General features: G+C 39.5%; 1 protein-coding gene across 1 annotated transcript; it reads left to right on the top strand.

The window, feature by feature from the left end:
* The first annotated feature begins 802 nt into the window (after positions 1-802).
* On the top strand, positions 803-21,272 carry ext2 (exostosin glycosyltransferase 2). Its single transcript, XM_054611188.1, has 15 exons — positions 803-924; positions 1,240-1,622; positions 1,978-2,201; positions 2,648-2,737; positions 3,595-3,711; positions 4,224-4,419; positions 4,866-5,005; positions 5,091-5,184; positions 9,807-9,938; positions 13,439-13,628; positions 16,156-16,322; positions 16,940-17,083; positions 17,571-17,699; positions 18,403-18,485; positions 19,358-21,272. The coding sequence occupies exons 2-15, from the start codon at positions 1,308-1,310 to the stop codon at positions 19,494-19,496; spliced, it is 2,160 nt and encodes a 719-aa protein (XP_054467163.1). The 5' UTR covers positions 803-924; positions 1,240-1,307; the 3' UTR covers positions 19,497-21,272.
* The last annotated feature ends 738 nt before the right edge of the window (positions 21,273-22,010 follow it).

Below are 22,010 nucleotides of genomic sequence, written 5' to 3'. Positions count from 1 at the left end.
CTTTTAATCACAAGTACCAGGGATACATTAAGGACTGTACTTTGGAGTAGATTTTGCCAAAGAAACAAAAAGTAAAGAATGTGTTTTAGGACTGCAGAGACCTGATGATGAGCTGTTCTGAGCTATATTTAATTATGGTGCAGTGTATTATGAATGTGCCAGATTTTTTTTTTTTTTAGAATGATCAGAATCTACTGCTGAGCCTCGTGGAGGTTGCATGGGTCAAACGACACTGTGGATTGCAGGTGTCTATTTGATAACACCAGTGACCTTGGACCAGATCAGATAAGATCAACTCCAAAGGCCATTGAACAATTGGTTCAGGTCTCTTTGATTTCAAATATAACAAGCTCCTACTAATAGAAATAATTCTACTTGTAATAATTATAACCGTACAAAACAATATTGTACTGTAATAATAATGATAATAATAACAACTTTATTTATATAGCACCTTTTAAAAACAAGGTTTACAAAGTGCTTCGACAGACAAGGCAGCAAAACATTAGAACAATCATTAGGATAAAACTAAACTAAGAAACAAGTGACAATCAAATAAACGAACAAAATAAATAAAATCAAGTGAAATAGGTAAACATAAAATAGTAAACGAATATAAGATAAAATACTAAAACCAAATTAAAACGAAACATTAAAAAGACGACATCACATAAAAGCCATTATGTAAAAATGTGTTTTAAGAAGTGATTTAAAAGAGTACAATACTATGCTGTGTGTCAGTACACCTCCGCCTCCACCAGAGGGCAGCAGAGTATCTACCGCCGGAGTCGCTGCACTGAATGTGAGAAGCGAAGAAGAGTGACTTCCTAACGTTAGCTTGATGCTAAGGCTAGCATTAGCACTGTGTTTCTGTCCGCTGCCATGAATTAAGACCTCTATAACCCCGTTCCGTAAGGCTCCTCGGTAAGTAACACATGTACCCATAACTCTTAAAGTGTGTCCACCTGTGATTGTTTTGTAAAGCTCGGTTATTCCGGCTGACGTCAGTGAGTCCACTCAGCATGAATGTTTACACAGCTGGAGAGCCTTAGCCAGCTAGCTGCGAGGCTAGCTGCGGTTAGCATAGTGGACTTCCTAGTTACGTTAAGACTCTAAACGCTGATGTTCAGCCCGTCACTTTGTCACATGCTTCCCTGGCTTTACGGTCGATGTGTTGGCTTGCTTTCATGGCAGGTGTGGAGGTCGTGCATAACTTAACACTACCTTTATTTGTCCTAGTGTGACGTCAGACTGCACTAGTGTGACGTCAGACTGCCATCGATCAGGAGGAGATCCGTCTGTCAGCGATGTACGCCTCAGGGAAATACAGCTCGCGGGGCCCCGCTCTGATCCCGCGGATGAAGACCAAGCACCGCATATACTACATCACGCTGTTCTCCGTGGTGCTGCTCGGACTCATCGCCACCGGGATGTTTCAGTTCTGGCCCCACTCCATTGAGTCGGCCGCGGACTGGAGCCTGGACAAGCGCAGCGTCCACGACGCTCCTCTGGTCCGCCTCCCTGTCTCCAGCCCCATCCCTGAGAGGGGCGACCTCAGCTGCCGCATGCACACCTGTTTTGACGTGTACAGGTGTGGTTACAATCCTAAAAACAGAATCAAGGTAACTGTCTGCTCCCAGTAGACCACATGACACTAAACACACTGTGCAATACAAACACACTGTGCAATACAATAGTTATAATAGTTTATGTCTGTATAGATAATATTTCAGTTACTGTGGATTATTGCTCATTTGCTTATTTATAATACTTATTTTTGATCTTGTTTTTTTACTATGTCTCTTGTTTGCACTATACTCTATGCTGCTGTAATCCTGTAAATTTCCCCACTGCGGGACTAATAAAGGATTATCTTGTCTTATCTTATCTCTCACATCACTGAGCATATCATTTCAGTATTTTGCAGTGTTTCTTGTTGAAATGATGCCCAATTGTTGAATTGGTTGCGTTTTCTAGGTGTACATCTACCCCCTGCAGAAGTTTGTGGATGAATTGGGGGTTCCCATCAGCAGCACTGGACTGTCTCGAGAGTACAATGACCTGCTCAGCGCCATCTCCGACAGTGACTTTTACACTGACGACGTCACCAGGGCTTGTCTTTTCATCCCATCTATTGATGTGCTGAACCAGAACTCCCTGCGTATCAGAGAGACTGCCCAGGCTCTGTCAATGCTACCCAGGTAAATGTTTACACTAGAAAATGATTATTGTCTTCATCACAACTGTGCAGTAGAGTTTCTCACTTTCAGTTGCTCGCCCCTTTTTGTGAACCTCCTATTCTCAAATTACTTGAATATCTGTGCTGTTGTCATTGGTGTCAAATGTAGCATTTTAATCCCTTAAAGATTCATCTATGGTCACTTAAGAATGTGTATTAAGTGAGACTCAGTCTTAACATTTTTGATAATAAGATAGAAATTTCACAAAAGCCCAAAGTGATGTTTCAGAGTTCTCTTTTCTGACAAACATTAAAAAAATATAACGTTTCTAATAAACATTGCAATTAAATGGAGAAAGCAAGTATTGTTATTTTTCTTTTATAAAAGTGAAGTAATTTAATTTTCGATTTAAATAATCTGTTAAATAACTTATTCCTCCAGCACTAATCATGGGTATGTTTTGGTAGATGGGACAAAGGGATGAATCACCTACTTTTCAACATGCTCCCCGGAGGCCCTCCAGACTACAACACTGCTTTGGATGTGCCCAGAGACAGGTAGCTACTGTACAACTTGAAAGCCATCTTGATATTATAGAATGTCTTTGTTATAATCTGGATTGAAATGAATGGAAATATGTTTAACAAAAAAATCATGTTTTTTTGTTAGTGATTTCATATTTAGTTTAAAGGATAGGTTTGGTGCATACATTTCTTTGCCACGAAAAGTGCCATCAACTGATATACTACTACAATCAATTCAAACATTGAAAGAACCACCAGAGAGAAGGGAAGCATGTTGTCAAGATTAATGTTTTCAGGATTCTTGTCAGCAACTTCCCTCTTGTAGGTAGAAATCAAAAGGTTAAATCAATATATTTATTGCAAGCAATGAAGATATAACATATTCTCAAGAGGCCTTGAGGAGATGTTTCAAATCTGGTTGTATTTGCCAGCGAAGATCTTATGTGTCTATATTGAAGGCTATAATGATGGTTGAGGATGTAAGAGGGTGGGTTTTTGAAACACCCTTGAGACAATGGACACTATCTTTAGCAGTGAGGAATTTGCTTGGCTCATTCAGCTGGAGTCAATTTGGCATGGAGCCTCATCAGAACCAGGTGTGTGACTGACAGTGTGTTTCCACTTTATATTCACCTTGCCTGAGAATAGAACAGAATCCAAAGTACGTTTCATCACCAAGTGGGCAACATGGAATATATTAACCAGGGCACTGAGCCTTGTCTGATGTCACTTCATGTCTCACATCAGCACTGTTGGGAGCAAAAGTTTTCATCGGAAGTAAATTAGTTAATGCGTGAGTTTGTGTTTTAAATAATGTTCATGCAGGTCATGTCTGTTGAAATCCCCCAGAGTGTTGAAGCATTGTTACAATCCCCGGCCATTTATTTCAGAGCGCTGCTGGCTGGAGGCGGTTTCTCTACATGGACCTACAGACAAGGTTATGATGTCAGCATTCCAGTTTACAGCCCCCTCTCTGCAGATGTTGAGCTGCCTGAGAGACAACCAGGGTGAGCACATCTCACACAATAACTCTTATTATCTTGTCTGTGTAGCACATCATGACCAGATCCCAGTCACTTTTCTTAAGCACTTATTATATTCGTATTAGTCTGTTGCAATTATTGTTCTCGTAGTAATTTGCCTCTGCACTATACTTTTGCTCTGGCTTATGCTTTAAGATGCTTGTTTAAGAAAGGAGATGCACTTATGACTTCTGGTGACTAGTAGTTCTCTTGAATACCTATGTTGAATACACTTCCTGTAAGTCGCTTTGGATAAAAGCATCTGCTAAATGACTGTAATGTAATGTAATGTCTTAAGTTATCCATCAACAACTTCTCGACAGAAAGTGCTCCAAGGGCAATGAATGACCTGTGATATTTAGTGTTGATTATTAAATAAAATAAACTAATCGTGGTTTGTCAGTATTCATTCGGCTAGACTCGATCGAGGAGTCATTTAAAGTCAACAATATAAAATAACATAACCAGCTGCATATCTCCTGTCTCGGTTCCCCTAGGCCACGGCGCTACTTCATTCTGTCTTCTCAAACTGCTATCCACCGAGAGTACCGTGCTGAACTGGAGCGCTTGAAGGAAGAAAATGGAGAAGCACTGCTCCTCCTGGACAAGTGTAGCAACCTCTCTCAGGGGGCCGCCTCTGCACGAAAACGATGCTGCAAGGGGCAGGTGTATGACTACCCACAGATCCTGCAGGTGGGAAGCACCACTGAATTAAAACCATGTCATACAGTGTCAAGATGCACTTTAGTTGTTCAATACACTACTTTCCTAAATTTGACAACAAACAAAGTCAGCAAACAACAACCAGTGCTTGTTATAGACAGAATGGATGTTGTATAGATGTTTGAGCTCTGTTTACCAGGAGGTTGTTTTACCACTTAGTAATGATTTGTACTACAGTTCCAGGTAACCTAATTCCTGGGCCTTCAAAAACTTTTCTTGTGATCAGAAACTTTTTGGGAGGTAGAAATTACAACCCAGGAGCTCAAACTAATGCAGTTAAAGGTTCTGAAATGTTCTTTTGTTCTGAGACACATTTCCAGCTGTGAAAATGAGTCAATAGAGCCTGGTTCTAGTTTGTATGTACAATGCAAAATCACATCTCCCATTAACAATTTGCTCCCAATGTGTCTCCACAGGAGTCTTCATTCTGCGTGGTTTTGCGGGGGGCCCGTTTGGGACAGGCTGCCCTTAGTGATGTGCTGCAAGCGGGCTGTGTCCCCGTCATCCTTGCTGACTCCTACATTCTGCCGTTCTCTGAAGTACTCGACTGGAAAAGGTAAGTCACTGACCAGTGGGGGAAAAATACATTTTAAAGTCATCCATTTTCGGTTCACAAATTTAATGTTTCCGTTTCTGTACAGGGCGTCCGTGGTTATTCCAGAGGATAAGCTATCAGAGATGTACACCATCCTAAAGAGTATTCCTCACAGACAAGTCGAAGAGATGCAAAGACAGGTAATGTAGTGAAGAGAAAATGTCTCTTAGCAAAACATATTAAAGGTGCCTTACAGTTAGTTGTCTTTTGAGGTGCTGCCAGTGGGGTTAGATGATTTGCATGTCATGTGTGAGATGTGCCTGTACCTTTTTCCAACCAAGCAAGTCAGGGGAAGCCGAAACTAATTTTATTTGATCTGCAAAAGACAGAATTTGGATACAATCCTTACTTTTTGTAAGTTTGAATTTCCTCCTTTGCTCAGTCTAGATTTTAAAAAGCTTTCAGAAGACTCAACTATGTTGATTTTAGCTTGAGTGAAATGCACCGAAGAAGGCTCACGTTCTCGTTCCATTTGATATCTGCATTGAGCCATAATAAACAAAAGTGAGAGCAGCTTTGAGAGAAGTGCAGCAGTTCAGCTGCTCCTCATTCCCTTGTATCAACTCTAGTCCATTTACTAATTATACTGGCCAAACAGACATTTGGGCCCAGGGCTCAGAGACGGGCTTGGGGTTGGATTACACCAAACAAGCTCACTCAGCTAACTTGGGAGCATTGGGCTGATATTGTCATGCAGTACTCCTGTGGCTATGCCAAGGGTCTACAGATGGATTGAATTGGTTTCACCACAGAAGGAATTTTACTATTAATTAAGTGTAACTAATGGTATACCACGATAAATATGTATATATTTTTGTTGCTGAAGTAATATCCTGACTGTCACATTTATGATTATAGAAAAAAGATTAATCATACGATTCTTTTTTACTGTAAGTGGTTTAAAATTATGGGAACATAATGGTGATCAAAACATTCTCCAAACAGTGTCTTCTTGAAAAAAAACTGTTAAGAAATCAAGTTGCCTGCATCCATGTTTGGCTTAATTCAACTCCACATATTGACGCTTGTCTCAACCTTAAGAGACTAAAGCACACGGCATGAACAGAAATGTATTTCTGAATGGAAATTTTATCTCATGTTTTTTGCACATTAGTACAGTCCATCTCAACAAGGATGTATGTTCTGTAGTGTTGTAAACATCCAGTGTCTGTTGTACTTCCAACTTTCCCTGTTGCATGGGTTAATTTAAATTCTAGTCTTTGTTAGAAAACATTGTGAAGCATGCTGAGAGCCTGATTTCTTTAAGCAGATATTCTTCAAAAGCTTAAACAATGGTTTATGTTGTTGATGTATTTCACTAGTTTTGCCAACAGAGGGCTCAGCAGCCTTTGTTTTCATGACGCGTCTGTGTTCCAATGTGGTCTGACTTTTGTGATTACAAATGTAAAATTAGGACTACACTACGCATAATTGCTTTAAGGAAAAGCCATATAATGAACAACTTATATCTTTCTTTTTTTAGTATGGTTTAAGGTTTTCTTAACAAAAAATATAGTTACTCCTTTAGAGTTAGAGGACACTGTTTGTACTGTGAGCACTGTTAGCTGTTAGCAGTGTTAGCTGTGAGAAGCCGACTCAGGTTTCGCCATGTTGAGAGCTATTGCGAGGCAATCGAAATGCTCCCAATCTTGCATTATGGACCTTTTAAAGTACCGAAAGTAAAAGTACTCATCATGCACAAAAGCCCATTTCAGTATGATAGATATTATATAATGTATTTTAATTGTTGACACATTAATATGTAAGCATCACCAATCCTGTAGCTGGTAAAAGTGGAGCTAATTTTACTTTACTGCCGGTTATCTATAATAATACATAATTTATTAGTTGATTATTATTCAATATTAGTTATATATTGTATTAACCAGAATCTGTTAAAAGTAAAAAGTAACTAAAGCTGTCAAATAAAGTGAAGTAAAAAGAACAATATTTGCTCTGAGATTTAGTGTAGTATAAGTAGCAGAAACAAATTGCACTTTCTTAGAATATGTTAAGTACTTGATTAAATGTATTTACCAAATTCCACCATGTCATTTGGGTAGTCAACATGGGTCTAACCAGCACCTAGACTGTAATTCCACATGAAACCCGCTGCAGTGGTCTTCAGTCATGGTCCTCTAGACCCAAAGTCCTGCTAGTTTATATTTCAGTCCTTCTAATAAGGACTGATTTACACCTGGGAGACCAGGTTATTATTGTTAACAGGTCTTGTATGTGTATGTGAGTATAGAGATGTTTTGATCACAGTTAAAAGTAAAGTGCTAATAAATCTTGAGCAGAACAATATTCCCAGTGGGCAGCTTGAAACAGACCTGGTTTCGCTGCTGTTTCTGATTATGTTAAAAACACTAATGATTACCTGGTTCTGTCCACAGCTCACTGGTTGCCAATTCAGGTCTATAGGGTGAATCGTCTGTCAGGCACTTGACAACTTCCTCTGAGTTAAACAAAGTGATGCAGACTACTGTAATATGAACTGTTTTTGATCATCTCTTTGACCATTTATTTTAATGATTTTAAACAACAAAGGGCTGCGAGCTGCTGAGGAACTCCCTTAACTTGGAGGAAATGAGAAGATAATTTAGGTTTGGTTTGGACCTGACTCTTAGGATTGTTTGTATTAGTTCTCAATCTTTGCAGCCCGTTTAGAAATACAGATTTCATTACACAGAATTTCCTTTTATTGGTGAAATAAATTTTGGTTAGCTCGTGGATGGAGTTATATTTGCTGCTAAACTTCTTTATTCGTCTGTAGAACAAACAGAAACAAAGTGTAGATGATGATGCACATGGACAATGGAGTAAAAGGGTTCTCTTCCTCTCTTGCAACGCCGTCTCTTCTTCCATGCTCATAAAAATTCCTGCAGGCGCTGGGAGAGGGTGGAAGGTGGTGCTGTGGGGCCTTTGGGCCGGCACAGTTTGCTTTCTGCCTCCCCCCCGGAAAAGAAACTTTCATCACGGGTTGATTTATGGGCCGTTGGGATTCTCCCCTGAGATTAGAAAGTCTTTTTGGATTCTCCTCACCCCCTCTATAAAAAGAAATGCTTTTTTTCGTGTCGTTGTACAACTCTGTTCTTATACGTAGACATAGGAGATGTAGGCAACGGTCACATGTTCATGTGTCACTAAGTATGGTCTTTGTTTACGGGCACACATAAGCGAAATATACATGCTGTTTCAGAGGAGAAATCCAGCCCAGTGCTTTACTCACACACGTACTTAAATATTCACATCCTCTCCTCCAGAGCTGTGGGTCATTGAGCAGCTGATGGGGTGGAGTCAGGTCAGTGTAACACGGTGCCTCCTGGCAGGAGACAGTGTTGTTTGAAGCGTCATTAACTCTTATAGGTTTCTCTTTCCTCTGAACTGTCCCTTGAAGTTTCTCACTAGAATAAGAGCCTGCAGGGGGCACGTGGTCTAGACGCATATGTCATGGTCAGTATATTGTATGTTTTAGGGTATAAAAAGTGAAGGAATTCATGAACCCTATGGAATTGCCATTGCTTTTTCTTTCAATTTCTGCTCTTTGCATCCCAACCCTAACAAATTCATATACAGGTATTATTTCTCATCTTTGCAGTCGGAAAAAACTTTGAAGTGACTCAACTCCCACAGGGCAGTTGGAGTTGAGTATTCCAGCGGCCAATGTGATAACGTTAAGATATGGGTTAAGAGTTGAGTTATCATTAAAGTCTGCTTTTCACATCAGAGATCTGCTGAAACAAAACAGGCACAGTAGGTAGAGTTTTTAAAGAGCTTCAGAGAAGGAGTTGTTAAAGGTCAAGAGGCTGGAGAGGGCCACAAAATTGTCTTTAAAGCCTTGGATCGGGGGAAAATCTGGATTTTACAGCTATGACTTCACACTGGTGTTATCATCTGACATGTAGTGACTGAACTCCACAGCATAAAATGAGTGACTGGAAAACACTTATCTTATATTGTGCAAGTTAGAGGTAGAATGTAGGATTTTCCTAAAAAACAATATTTAGACTTGACTTATACAAAAATAATACCTCTCAATCTTTTGTGGTGGTGTCTGTATCTGCAGAGACACTTCCCTCTGCCTGTATTTTCATGTGTTTGGGATGTTTCTGGTCGTCAATCTCTAATAAAAACATATACAGACCAGGTGCCAGATCATGCGCACCCATTCAAGAGGTAGCTACGAAAATGGCGGACACTGTCAAGAAATGCCAAGTGGACAAAGTTCTCTCCAAAACGAAAGTGAATCTGGGGTCTGCTTCTCTGGAGAGCAGGGGGGCGTGCACTTCTGTTGTCATTGAGTCGGGAAGGAGGGCACAACTTTGAATTTTGTGTTTTCAAACCGCACCCGTGAAATCCTACTCATTCTGCCCATAAGGTCATTTATTGTAGTCCACCTAAATACCAAAAATATTACTAATAATGAATCATGTGACTTAATAAATAATAAGGTTTTCATTGACATTTACATTATGACTTATTATAGAAACAAATACAACTTTTTCACCTGCATGTTTTGCTAATGAAGAGATTGTCATTTTTTATTACATATGTATGTTTTTTCATCAAATGCAAATATCTAATTCTGCATTCTTTAATCAGTAAAGTGAAAGTTAAATAGAAAGATACATTTATATACTTTAAGTTAAATGTTTAGTGCAATGTGGAGCCTCTTAGCATGTTTTGTGATTGCTCTTTTATCCCCCAATTTTTGTTTTTATGGGTACATTTTTAAAAAGTCTGTTCCATCTGTCCATAGGCACACTGGTTCTGGGAGGCCTACTTCAGCTCCATGAAGGCAATTGGCTTGACAACGCTCCAGATCATCAATGACCGCATCTACCCCTATGCTGCACGGACTTATGAGCAGTGGAACAATCCACCTGTGGTGGTATGTAATTATGTAGACCTGATGGTCATGTGCTTTTTGCAAGTTTTTTTTACTGTTAGCCATTGAGAAGACCGTTATATCCTAAGCTTTCATTGTTGTCTTTTAGAAGCCTCTGGTATTTAGTTATATCTTTTACAACATACAGCTTTATAATCTACACAGCCTGTGTGCTCTACTATACTGAGCAACTCAGTTGTATTCCAAAATAACGTTTGCTGCAGAAACCCATCCAGGATGGAGCTTTGACCATACAGACACTCACGCTGCCACATAAGCTTCCCTGCTCTCCTGTGCCTTGTAAATCGAAGCCTCTGTGGAAGAGCGACAGAAGAGGCCTTCAGTCTTTCTGAAGCGCCACACATGCTGCACTTCACAGTTTGGTATAAACCCAGCTCGCTCTGAGGCAGCCAGTTCATGTCAGCAGTTCTGCTCTAGGAGGATGCCTCCATTGTGGTGAAAAATAAGTTCCTGTATGTCTGAGTCATGTGTTTGTAGAGAGTATGCTGGATGTGAAGAATGTGTGTGTGTGTGTGTGTGTGTGTGTGTGTGTGTGTGTGTGTGTGTGTGTGTGTGTGTGTGTGTGTGTGTGTGTGTGTGTGTGTGTGTGTGTGTGTGTGTGTGTGTGTGTGTGTGTGTGTGTGTGTGTGTGTGTGTGTGTTTTAGCATCCCTGTGGTTGTGGGAGTTTGTGGCTGCAGACAGCTTGGCTGGGCGACCATCTCTCAGGAGTTGTTAATCAGTACGGTCTGATCTGGAGTCTCCTCCATCCTCAGTCTGTGTGGTAGAGGCGTGTCCATGTGAGCATGTGTGTAGATGCATAATAGTGTTTTTGCATCTGTCAAATGCCTACAAGTATCCCAGTATAAGAAGATCCACTAAAATGCAACGTTTAGAGAGATGACGGTCACAATCAGGGTGCGTTGGTGTAAACAAGCAGCGCTCTGACGGGTGTTTGATGTTTGTCATTGAGCAGTAATAGGCTTACTGACCGTGGTTGCCTGTTTTCCTCTTAGCAGGTAATCAGCAGTTTTTGCCTGTTTGTAGATTGAAATCAGCAGTTACACCTGACATTGCCCACTTATGTCAGACGTTTTGTCAAAGTGTCCAACCCCCAGTCCAATCCATCACTATCACTCAGGTCTCAAGGTTTGTTCGGACCCAGAGGAGGTTAATTGTGTCAGGGTACAGACCTTTTGGCCATTCCTGCCTGAGATAGGAGATGAAGTGTTTTCTCGATGGATTCAGTGAATGGATGGTGAGAAGAACTTGCGCAGAGCACTAAATAAATCAGGCAGACATTCCCCCCCTCCTCTCCTCTAGTAGTCTTTAGGCTGGTAATTGAAAGCACATTTCCCAGGATTGCTGGTGCCTTCGGAGGGGTGGCGGGTGTGGGGTTCAGAATAAGGGACAGGCTGCTTTTTGTTTTGGAGTTGTAGGTGGTGGGCATACTTGTTAGGTTTCTACTTTACAAGAATCGAGGCATTCCAGAGTTAAAAACTGTTGTGATTAGCACCTGGGCATGTGAAAGTCTCATTTGAGCACTATCTTGTTTAAAGTTACAGTATCGATTGTGACCATTTTGACATTATTCGTTTGAATCTGTTCTCCTGCACATTAGATTTGAAAACAGTTTTACGAGGTTAAAGTGCTGACTTTCAACTTTATTTTGAGGGTGTTTACATTCTCATAATGATCAACCATGAACTATTAAATGTATTATTCTATGTTCACACTTCAAGGGACAAAGCAACAGGCAACAAGTCATTTTCAATGGAAGTTTGGGACATGAAGCTACAAACTGATGGCAAACACTTGCTGCTGCATTATGGGCGTGATGCGCTACAAATCAAAGTTGAGCTGGTCTTTTTTCAGCACTCCAATGATGCAGTGAAGCGTCAACCAATAACATTTTGATGTTTCAGCATTTCCACTATTCACCCACTATGGATGGGAATACTTTAAATACCCTTAAAACTGAAAGTCAGCAGTTTTAACCTCAGAGTCATTTTCTTTTCATCGTCCTTATACTGATGAAGATTAAATGGATGGATGGATGGATGGATGGATGGATGGATGGATGGATGATAGATAGATAGATAGATAGATAGATAGATAGATAGATAGATAGATAGATAGATAGATAGATAGATAGATAGATAGATAGATAGATAGATAGATAGATAGAATCTACCAGTACTTCTCCTCTCTATCTATGTACATTATTAATACTTATATACGCGAATGTGCTAAAGTTGAATGTAAAAATTGAATTGTGTTTCAGTGGGAGTTTTTCTACAGATAGGACAGACGGATGAAAGCATTTTGAATACTTTGTAGATCTTCATTTTATCTTGCTCATGGTCTAAATACTCCTAAGATTAAAAAGAACCACCCGAGCAGTTTAAATAACCAAATAAAATTCCTCTTTTTTTCTTTTTTAGTGTCAGTTTAAAGTACAAAAAACGCATCGACTCCTTCAGATCTGTTTGTGACATAATGAGCTGCGGCTTTCTTTTCATCTAATTTATTCAGTTTGACAAATGACTTAAGTGGTCTCTAACCTCTTTACTCTGCCTAAATGCATCTGTGCTGGGTACGAGTGTTAGTTTAATTATTTCCTCCTCTGTTTGTTTGACAATGTGAGAATGACCACAAGGAAGTTTCCACTTGCCAGTAAAGTGATTTTTCATTGGTGATGGAGTCACTGATGTTGTCTTAAAGGCACTGGCTGTGTCTCTGTTGACAGACTGGTGTTGATGCTGTGGAAGGAGCCACATAATCACTGTGTGGCCACCTTGGCCCAGAAGAGAAACAGGGTTTATATGCACTTCAAGAAGCCCACAGATTTACTGTGTTAGATAGGCTCTCTTTGCCTTCCTCAGACTGATTGTCCCTGTAACCAGGGTGGAACATTTTGGAGCCTTTGATGAAGTTTATCAAGACTGAACCCTGGTGCTCCTATATTTGCTAGTGTTTGAGTAGCACATGCTTGTAAATGAAAGATTCATTTAGTCTTTTTTTTCAATTGAGAAAATATTATTTGAAAACAAAAATGTTATTGTGGGCACACAGACAACAGTAGTTGTGCCGAATTTGGTGTCACTGTAATCCAAATGACTGTAACTGTTTGAAGTTAAGTATTTAGTACTCATGCATTAAGAAATCTCTCCTCTGGCTTCCTTGCTTGGAATTCTGACTGGAAGCTTTTGGCATCCTGTGCTCTGCCTCTGTTAGCCCCTGAGAGACATTATTGGATGAGTCTTGCTCCATAATAAAAACCATAAACTGGAAATTACTGCAGGTGACCTCACCGTCCAGTGAAGCACTATTATAGTGCATTAAATCATGGAAAACATGACAGACGGGGTTAACGCAGAAGACATGAGGCTAGCTCTACAGTAGCTTTACTGGGAAATGAAAACGAATGAATGGAAATGGATGGAAAAAAATAAGTTTGCGGCCTTAACACTCTGTGTTTGTCTTTTATTCCTATCTTGTGTAGAAGTGGTCCAGTGTGAACAGCCCTCTGTTTTTGCCACTTATCCCACCGAGAGCACCTGGGTTCACTGCAGTGGTGCTGACCTACGATCGCGTTGAGAGTCTTTTCCGGGTCATCACAGAAATCTCTAAGGTGCCTAGCTTGGCTAAGCTGCTGGTGGTGTGGAATAACCAGAACAAGAGTCCTCCTGAGGGTGAGTGTAACACATTCGCATCAAAACTAAGAAGGTTCATGAAGCTTTCCAAAAGATATATTTGTATATACACTCAGTTTAGGTTTCTGTCTTTCGTTACTGTCCGTCATCAGTTGTATTCCATCATGGATGTGTCAACATAAGCTCTTATTAGTTGTTATTTATTGCATCGTGTGCTCTAATTATTTGCCTTAATATGGCAATTAAGTGTACAATAGTTAAGCGTGCCTTACCCCATCGACTGCTTAACTCAGACGAAGACTGTTCTGGACCTGGACTTTAATCAGTCCTGCTGCTGTAAGAGTTGGCAAAAGTCATGAAGTAATGAGATGACTTTGAAGTTCTCCATCGTGGCTGTGAGTTGCCTTTTCATTAGAGGCATCAGCGGCGCCTGGCTGGAGCTTTGTGACCTATTAGAATTAACTAGGGGCCATTGACGGGTCAGGCTCATGGGGCTCAGTCCAATACGAAGGCAGAGTTCCACATTCGCACCACGCCTTGATCTGATGTGTTTACAGGCTCCTATCTTTGCCTCCTCATGTTTTTCTCTTTTTTTTTTTTAAGAAAGCCCTGACGAAGTAAAGTAATGTCTTTTTTTTTTTAATGTCTTTCTTTTACACTATATAGCATTATTTATTTTTCTGTTTGCAGGTTTGAAGATAGTTTCTTATAACAGACTTAACTGACATTATGTTTAACAAATGGTCTTAACCTGCTTGCTGTGTTTGAATATGTTCTTATAGTATCTCTTGACTTTTACCGATATATAGCAGCTGGGAATAACTGCCAGGCAGCTATTTTAATTGCAGTAGGTAGCAACAGAAGCCATATCTTAATCCTCAGAACATGGGATTTTGTTTTGTTGCTTCTTGAATACAGTTTGACAGAAGTCGCAGAAGAATTAACAGTATCTGCAATTTGACCCATGCCTAGGTAGGACTGAAGTTTTAGAAGCCAATAATACCCTCATTCCTGCTGTCTCTCTCCAACTTAAGAAATAAAAGAAGAGATGACAGCAACATGGACAGAGTGAAAGAAGCAAATCTGGGCATTTAACATAGCAGTTTTACAGAGAATAGCTTTTGACAGGAGACCTCAGACACTCTTCTTATGGGCTGCCAGTTCCCAGTTACCCCATTAATGAGGGGACACATTCTGTGTGATCAGTCTGTGCCATAGTCCGTGCCATGGACACTGCCCAAGACGTTTGAAATGCTCCCCTGACAGAACACTTTGTTGATCTGGAAGAATCGTAGTGTGGTTGGATTTGCACGTGCTTGAGGTTAGCTAAGCTATACGAGTCAGTGAATTTAAACTCCCAGAGCACTGTTTTCCACAGGCAGGACAGACTTCAAATATGTCTTCAGAGCCAAATAATATCCTAATTTTTCACCCAACTTTAGACACTGATGGTGGCCATATTTATAAATGTTGTTCAGCCTTTGAAAATGCATTATAGTGTGACATACTGTATATATGTACCTAGGTATGGCTACAACTAACAGTTGTTTTAAATTAATTAATTAGCAGATCATTTTCTAAATTAGTTGATTAATTGCTTGGTTAAGGAAACATCACAGTTGCCCAGAGACCTAAGTGACGTCTAAGAATAAAACATAATTGGTCCTAGCAACGGTCCAAAATCCAAACATAGTACACTAACTGTCATATATGACAAATATAACAAACAACAAATGTTAGCATTGAGAACGTTGAACCAGTAATGTTTGGCCAATTCATTTAGGTGGCAATCTCAAAGATTTTCATTTAAATAAACATTGTTGTGCTAGTTCAAAGCTCAGTTCAAACATAAAAAATGAACTAATTCACCTTCATAGTTCACAATTTTTAATTTTGAACTATGTTCACAGTCCTCATCACTATTACTTATACTGGTATTTTATCTCTATATACTTAACCTACTGTTTTACAAACTGAATATCCTGACTATATATATATATATATATATATATATATATATATATATATATATATATATATATATATATATATATATATATAATAAACACATACCAATCCAATCCCACATCACAGTTAACATTGAGTTTATGCATTTTAAATAACACAGAATTTATATAACTTTATATTTCATGTATGTTTATATTTATAATTGTATAATTCCACTATTTTATGTATTTTTCTTTTAACTGTGTGATTTTTTTATTATTTTTTTAGACATGCATATTTAGTTATTATAATATATGATAATAAAAAGCTTGAAACTTGAAACAAGTCTTAAAACCTGCGCACATAAGGCATGTGCCCGTTAACACGCTGAATAGTATCCAGGAGCTGAAAAACACTTTCATGAGTGAGAATTAATGTTCCACGTGTACAAATGAGGTTCCGTGAATAAGGGGCTGTAATGAGTGGGAGCTCAACCCTCCCTATGAGCTCGCAAATAACAATAACAACGGATTAATCAACTGAATTGTTTCAGCTCTGTATCTATGTGTATAACACTTTAAATGCCGTTGCCATTATTGTAATGTTTTCCTCACTACAGAGACTCTTTGGCCAAAGATCGGTGTTCCTCTCAAAGTGGTGCGAACCAAAGAGAACAAGCTGAGTAACCGCTTCTTCCCCTACGACGAGATCGAGACAGAAGCTGTGCTAGCAATCGATGATGACATCATCATGCTTACTTCTGATGAACTGCAGTTTGGCTACGAGGTGAGAAAAAGACCCTCTTTAAAAAACAAACTTCCCCCCAAAACTATTTCACCTTGACCATTTGTTTCCCATCTTTCCTCTGACGGTACGTATTGCAGGGACCCATTTCAAGTTGATCCCAGAGTTTAAAGTCATTGAAGGGGATTACGGTCTCATTCTGCTCTAGTTGGGGATTTGACTGCCTGCTGAACGTGTTTGATGTGTGAGGAATGATGACAGGTCTAGAGCTGATGCTTTCCATGCCCACATACCTGTCGGGCCCCACTTAGCCAGGCAGACTCACCTGAATCCATTTAGAAACCATTTAATAAAATTGTGCTCCGTTTAAGGATAATTACATGGAATTGTAGGCCGGATAGGGGAGCTGTCTGTCTAACCAGATGATCAGACTGGCTGCTGGTGTCAAGCCTGAGATATTCAACCAATCAAAAAGCTACCTCTTTGTAAAAGTATCTCTTGTGATTTTTTTGGTTCAGACAAAAATGTTCAGATATTTTCAAACTTAAGTCTCCAATTTGAATGGTAAACTCTCTTTAAAACACCCCTTAATCATTCAGGTTTTAGTGTAAGACATCAGTTAATCAATGGATGACAATCTGTTTCCTGTCCTGTTCCAGGTATGGAGGGAGTTCCCAGACAGGCTGGTGGGCTACCCAGGCCGGCTGCATCTTTGGGACCATGAAATGGGGAAGTGGAAGTACGAATCAGAGTGGACCAACGAGGTCTCCATGGTTCTTACTGGAGCCGCCTTCTACCACAAGGTGACATGGGAAAAACCCTGAAATTAAGAATTTTTGACAGCTTGAGCTTTGCCTCTTTCACACACGTTTCCCTTAGAGCTGCTGGTGTATGTTTGGACTTTTGCTTAGTAATGATCAACACAGAACCTATTTTGAAAAGGAATTTGTCCATTACATCTGGATATCAAATAAATGAAAATGAAGTTTGCAGAAAGGATTTGAAAATCTCCTGTAGTCCTCTGTTAAGGGTATGTTTAGTATTTCAGGGATGAAGATTACAGTGATAGATGAGCGGAGTGTCATCGGTAAAGCAAGGTTATCTCACTTCTACTTAGAAGCTCATACACACACTTAAGTTCAAAGCAAATTCTAGTGCAGTGTTTCCTCCTACATACTTTTGGGTCACCATGTCAAACAGTGTCCGCGTTATTGTGCATATTGAGTCTGCAGTATAGCTATTTATGACACCTAGTAATCATTTGTTGTTTCGAATCCGTTTCCATTCCAGTACTTCAACTATTTGTACACATACAAGATGCCTGGGGACATCAAGAACTGGGTGGACGCTCACATGAACTGTGAAGATATCGCCATGAACTTCCTGGTGGCTAACATCACGGGCAAAGCTCCTATAAAGGTACGTTCATATCTCTGACTGGCCCGGGTGCCTTAAGTTGCGGAGGTGAGGCTGAAGCCTGACAGAGCAGACCAGCATCTCTGGGTTTGATCAGCTCTCACCCTTCGACTTCACCGCCTCTCCCCCTCGCCATCACACTGACTGTGCCCAGGTGCAGGGGGCCCGAGCTAAAGCCCAGCCTTAACCTTCCCTTATCTGCGTGTCACTCACTGGCACTCCCCCAGTGAGTATGTTATCCTAAGCTCACCGGGGCTCACGCACACCCCGCCATCAAATCACAAGCTGCAAACTCCCCTACGCCTGCACCCGCTCCCCCACCATATCTCCCATATATCGGGTTCCTTCAGAAAACATCCACCCTCTCCAACCAACCCCTTCTGTCTTCCCTTCTCGGTGTCTTTCACTTTCTTCTACACACACACACATCGATCACAGGTTCAGAGCGTTGGGTGCAGGCATGTGTTGGGGGTGTAGATGTGATGGAGGTTAGACAGAGGAAAGCCATACACCATATATCTCTCCAACTCCACTGATGAGATGACTTTTTTCTGCAAGCTGTGCTCAACCAAAGTTCTTGTAGGATGTCATAGACTTATTTCATCCGACTGGACAATTTATTAGCGTCTGTCTGAGCTGCTCGGGTTTGACAAATAGTTGTAGTGATCTGACATTACTGGTGTGACTTTGTTCTGCTTCTGTTCAGGTGACCCCCAGGAAGAAGTTCAAGTGCCCTGAGTGCACTGCCATTGATGGACTGTCCCTGGATCAGACGCACATGGTGGAGAGGTATGGCACTTTGTTTTGGAAATCGTGAATGAAATGAGTACGGTAGAATCTTGTTTGTTTTTTTATTTTGTGTGTGTGTACAAACTCAGACTGGAAATGTCTTGTTCCTTTTGATTTTGTGTGTAACTAAAGCAGTGTTGCGTGCTTTGCACCTACGACATTACTTTGGCTTGTTCTTATGCAGAAGTAGTTATTATAGCTGTTTGTCTTTGGTTTTTCAGTTATTTTTGTTTTGTTCTCAATATTTAAATACATATAAAAACACCTTTAAATTTGGTATACAAAATCAGTGCCAAAAAAATGGATTTTGAAAATACTGTTTGTCGCTTATTATAATTTAAAGGCGCGTTGTTGCACATTTTCTCCCCAGTTTTCTGATCGCTTCCCTTTACCAGAGTTTTTTTTCTGCTCATTGCATTGTTTACGGTAAACTGCATTCAACAGTGTCTGTTGCAGTAGGTCACACCACAAGCTTTGCACAGTGACATCAAATATGGAAAAAACTCAATTTAACATACATCAACATACATACATCTCTCCTTTTTTAATAAGTACAGAATTTATGAGTGTAATAAAATGTTCCGCCTTAATAATTTCAGTTCTTCCAGTTACCTCTTTCTGTGAGCTGTACAAAATAAACAGATAAGAACAATTACTGGATATATCCTCTACATGCCAGTAAATTAGGATATTAACATAAAATGCAGGAGGAAAAAAAGAAATATTTGAGGAAGATGGAAGAACCTTACACTAGCTTAAAGGAAAGAGAGAAGACCTCATCCATCCACATCAATAGTAAATATTACTAATCAGAAGCTGCTAAAAATTGTGTTTTGTTTTTTAAAGTAAATAAGTTGTGTTTTCGTCCCTAGATCTGAGTGCATCAACAAGTTTGCATCAGTTTTTGGTACGATGCCTCTGAAGGTGGTGGAACACCGTGCAGACCCCGTGCTCTATAAAGACGATTTTCCAGAGAAGCTCAAGAGCTTCCCCAACATCGGCAGCCTCTGACCAGCCTGTGACAGATGTTTGTACCCCGTCACTACTCTGCAACATGTGTCAACAACAATTTAATTTGAAAGGCGAACAACAGAGGTCACTGCAAACTGGTGATACGAATGATTTGTTTGGCTGAAAGTGAAAGATATTTTAAACATTTACCAATATGAATGCACACACTAATGTTACATGAATAGCTGTTTGAGGTTCAGCCTGAGTCTGATGTTTTGATGGACAGGCTGACTGATTGGAGGATTGTGGTTTCTCACTGTTACTGTTTTGGAGCTGGAAGCTTTGGGCTCCAGCTGCTCTGGAATCAGTTTATACAGTGTATATATTTGTATTTTCGCAGCAGTGCTGTATAATTTTCATAATTTATGATGCTCCAACCAGGATATTTTTTCCTTTTCAAAAGATGACATGGACCTGATTATTTTAGCTGTCCTGTATTAAAAGTACAAAATGTTTAATTTCATGATATATATGCTTCGATGACGTATCACTGTAGGCTTTATCTTTTGGTTAATTGAATGTGAAAACATACAGTATACAACAAAAGATCATGTACAGTAAATGTTTCACATACCTTTTTAGTTTTAATCAGATTGCGAAGCTGGTACCATAAATCTAATATTTAGAAAGATTAACTACTGACTTTAAGAGATTGATGATGAGCTACTGGAACATCTTGAATTGTCATTTTATTCTGCCTGAGCAAGCTTTTTTGTTTAATTTAAATATAAGAGACACAGCAGTGCTAATTGAAGCAGCTACTAAGCCATTTCATGAGCTGAGTTGTGTGCATGAACACTGCATAAGCATAGGAGTAATTATTCCCAAATCCACACTTTTCAAAACAATTTGTATAAACTGCAATGCTTTGTTTTTCATTTTCAATTATTCCTGTTGTGTGTGTGTGTGTGTATATTTTTGTCTGTTATCCCTAGTTGTCCGAGCTCCAGTATTTAATCAGGCTTTAACATTGAAAGAAATGCAGTCTTTAAGATGTTAACCTCCCCCTGTGTTGGTTTTATTTGCCTTTTTTATTATTATTTTCATAAGGTCAGTGAAATTGTTTTAAATTTTTTGACTGCTTTTATGTATCTAAGTGTATATATGACTTTTTAATACATAAGTAAAGACCACACTAATATGTCTCACAGTATCCATTTCCCTTTTCTCAATCTGTGTGTGTGTAATGTGGGTAGAAGAAGAAGTAGGACATTTTCCTGCAGCAGACCTTCCGTGACACGGACGATGCGCTGTTCCACTCCAGCCCGTCACCTGTTGTTAATATACACGGCCTAATCCACCCTGTTCAATGTCAGCAGTTCAAAAGGGCGCAGTTCGTATTTTTGTCAACTTCAATTAGTGTGATACTCTTGCGGGTTGTGCGATCTCATTTCAGCACTCGTGTCTCTTCAAAGGGACTGAAATGTTTGGTGATTTCAGAATGTGACTAAAGGGTGACACAATATTTTGGCAGGTTGTTGCAATGCAATAAAATGCTGCAGATTCATTGGGTTTTTTTAACAACAGCAGACAACGTATTTAACAAGTGTGTTTAGCTGATGACTTCAAAGGTTTTTCTTTAGACTCGGAGGGACTTGAGTGATCTCTACTAACAGGAGAATAGCTGTCTTGATTTTTCACTGTGTGTAAACAGCTAGAGGAAACCTACATTACCTTCTACCCTCTATAGACCGTTTCAACAGAATTCCATTGCTAGGCAACAGCTTGGGTCCATGTTTATTTCCTGTCTGCTTATGTTATTCACATACACAACAAAACAGGAAATAAACTGGGAGACGTTTGGAATGTTTATGTTTACAACTGGGAAGCCGTCTTTGTACTGTGATTTGCTATTTTTTTTACCTTGTCAAGGATGTACTACATTTTAAATGACAAATACAAATCCTGAATAGAAGTGCAATAACTTATTGTACTTTAATTACACACAAAATGTAACACAAGCATGAGTAAATTCATACACGCATTTCAAAAGACAGCTTAAAGCCACAAACACTTGGAAAAAAAACTTGAAATTCAGAGGATTTACATATCAAGAGAAACAAACAAAAAAAACTGTTCAAACACAACTCTGGAAATACAATGTTACCACAGTCTCACAAAATAAAACATAACATCTAATTAGTAAAGTTTCCAAGAGTCTTTTAACACTTCAATCCAGTTTGCATGCACAAAAATGTACATGCACACAACAGCACGCGTATTTATCATATATTTACTCCTATACTGATTGCCTTACTTCAGTAGTCTTAGAAAATGAGAAAATGGATGATGATTTCATCACTCAGGGATGGAGTTATGCAGTTTTTTTTTTTAATCTAATCTTGCATTAACTGTCCTTGTGTGATTGTAGGACAAGTTGTGAGTGTCTGCAGCTACTATTGGAGGAATATATCACTGGAGATGTTTCAGTTTACGAATAATGCACCTTAAAGACACAGAAGTAAGTATCAGTGAGTAGGTATTGTTCAAACCTGAGCTACTTAATGCCAGTAT

Source organism: Anoplopoma fimbria, chromosome 2, assembly GCF_027596085.1.
Source record: "Anoplopoma fimbria isolate UVic2021 breed Golden Eagle Sablefish chromosome 2, Afim_UVic_2022, whole genome shotgun sequence".
NCBI classification, from domain to species: domain Eukaryota; kingdom Metazoa; phylum Chordata; class Actinopteri; order Perciformes; family Anoplopomatidae; genus Anoplopoma; species Anoplopoma fimbria.
This window is presented reverse-complemented; position numbering and strand designations above follow the sequence as displayed.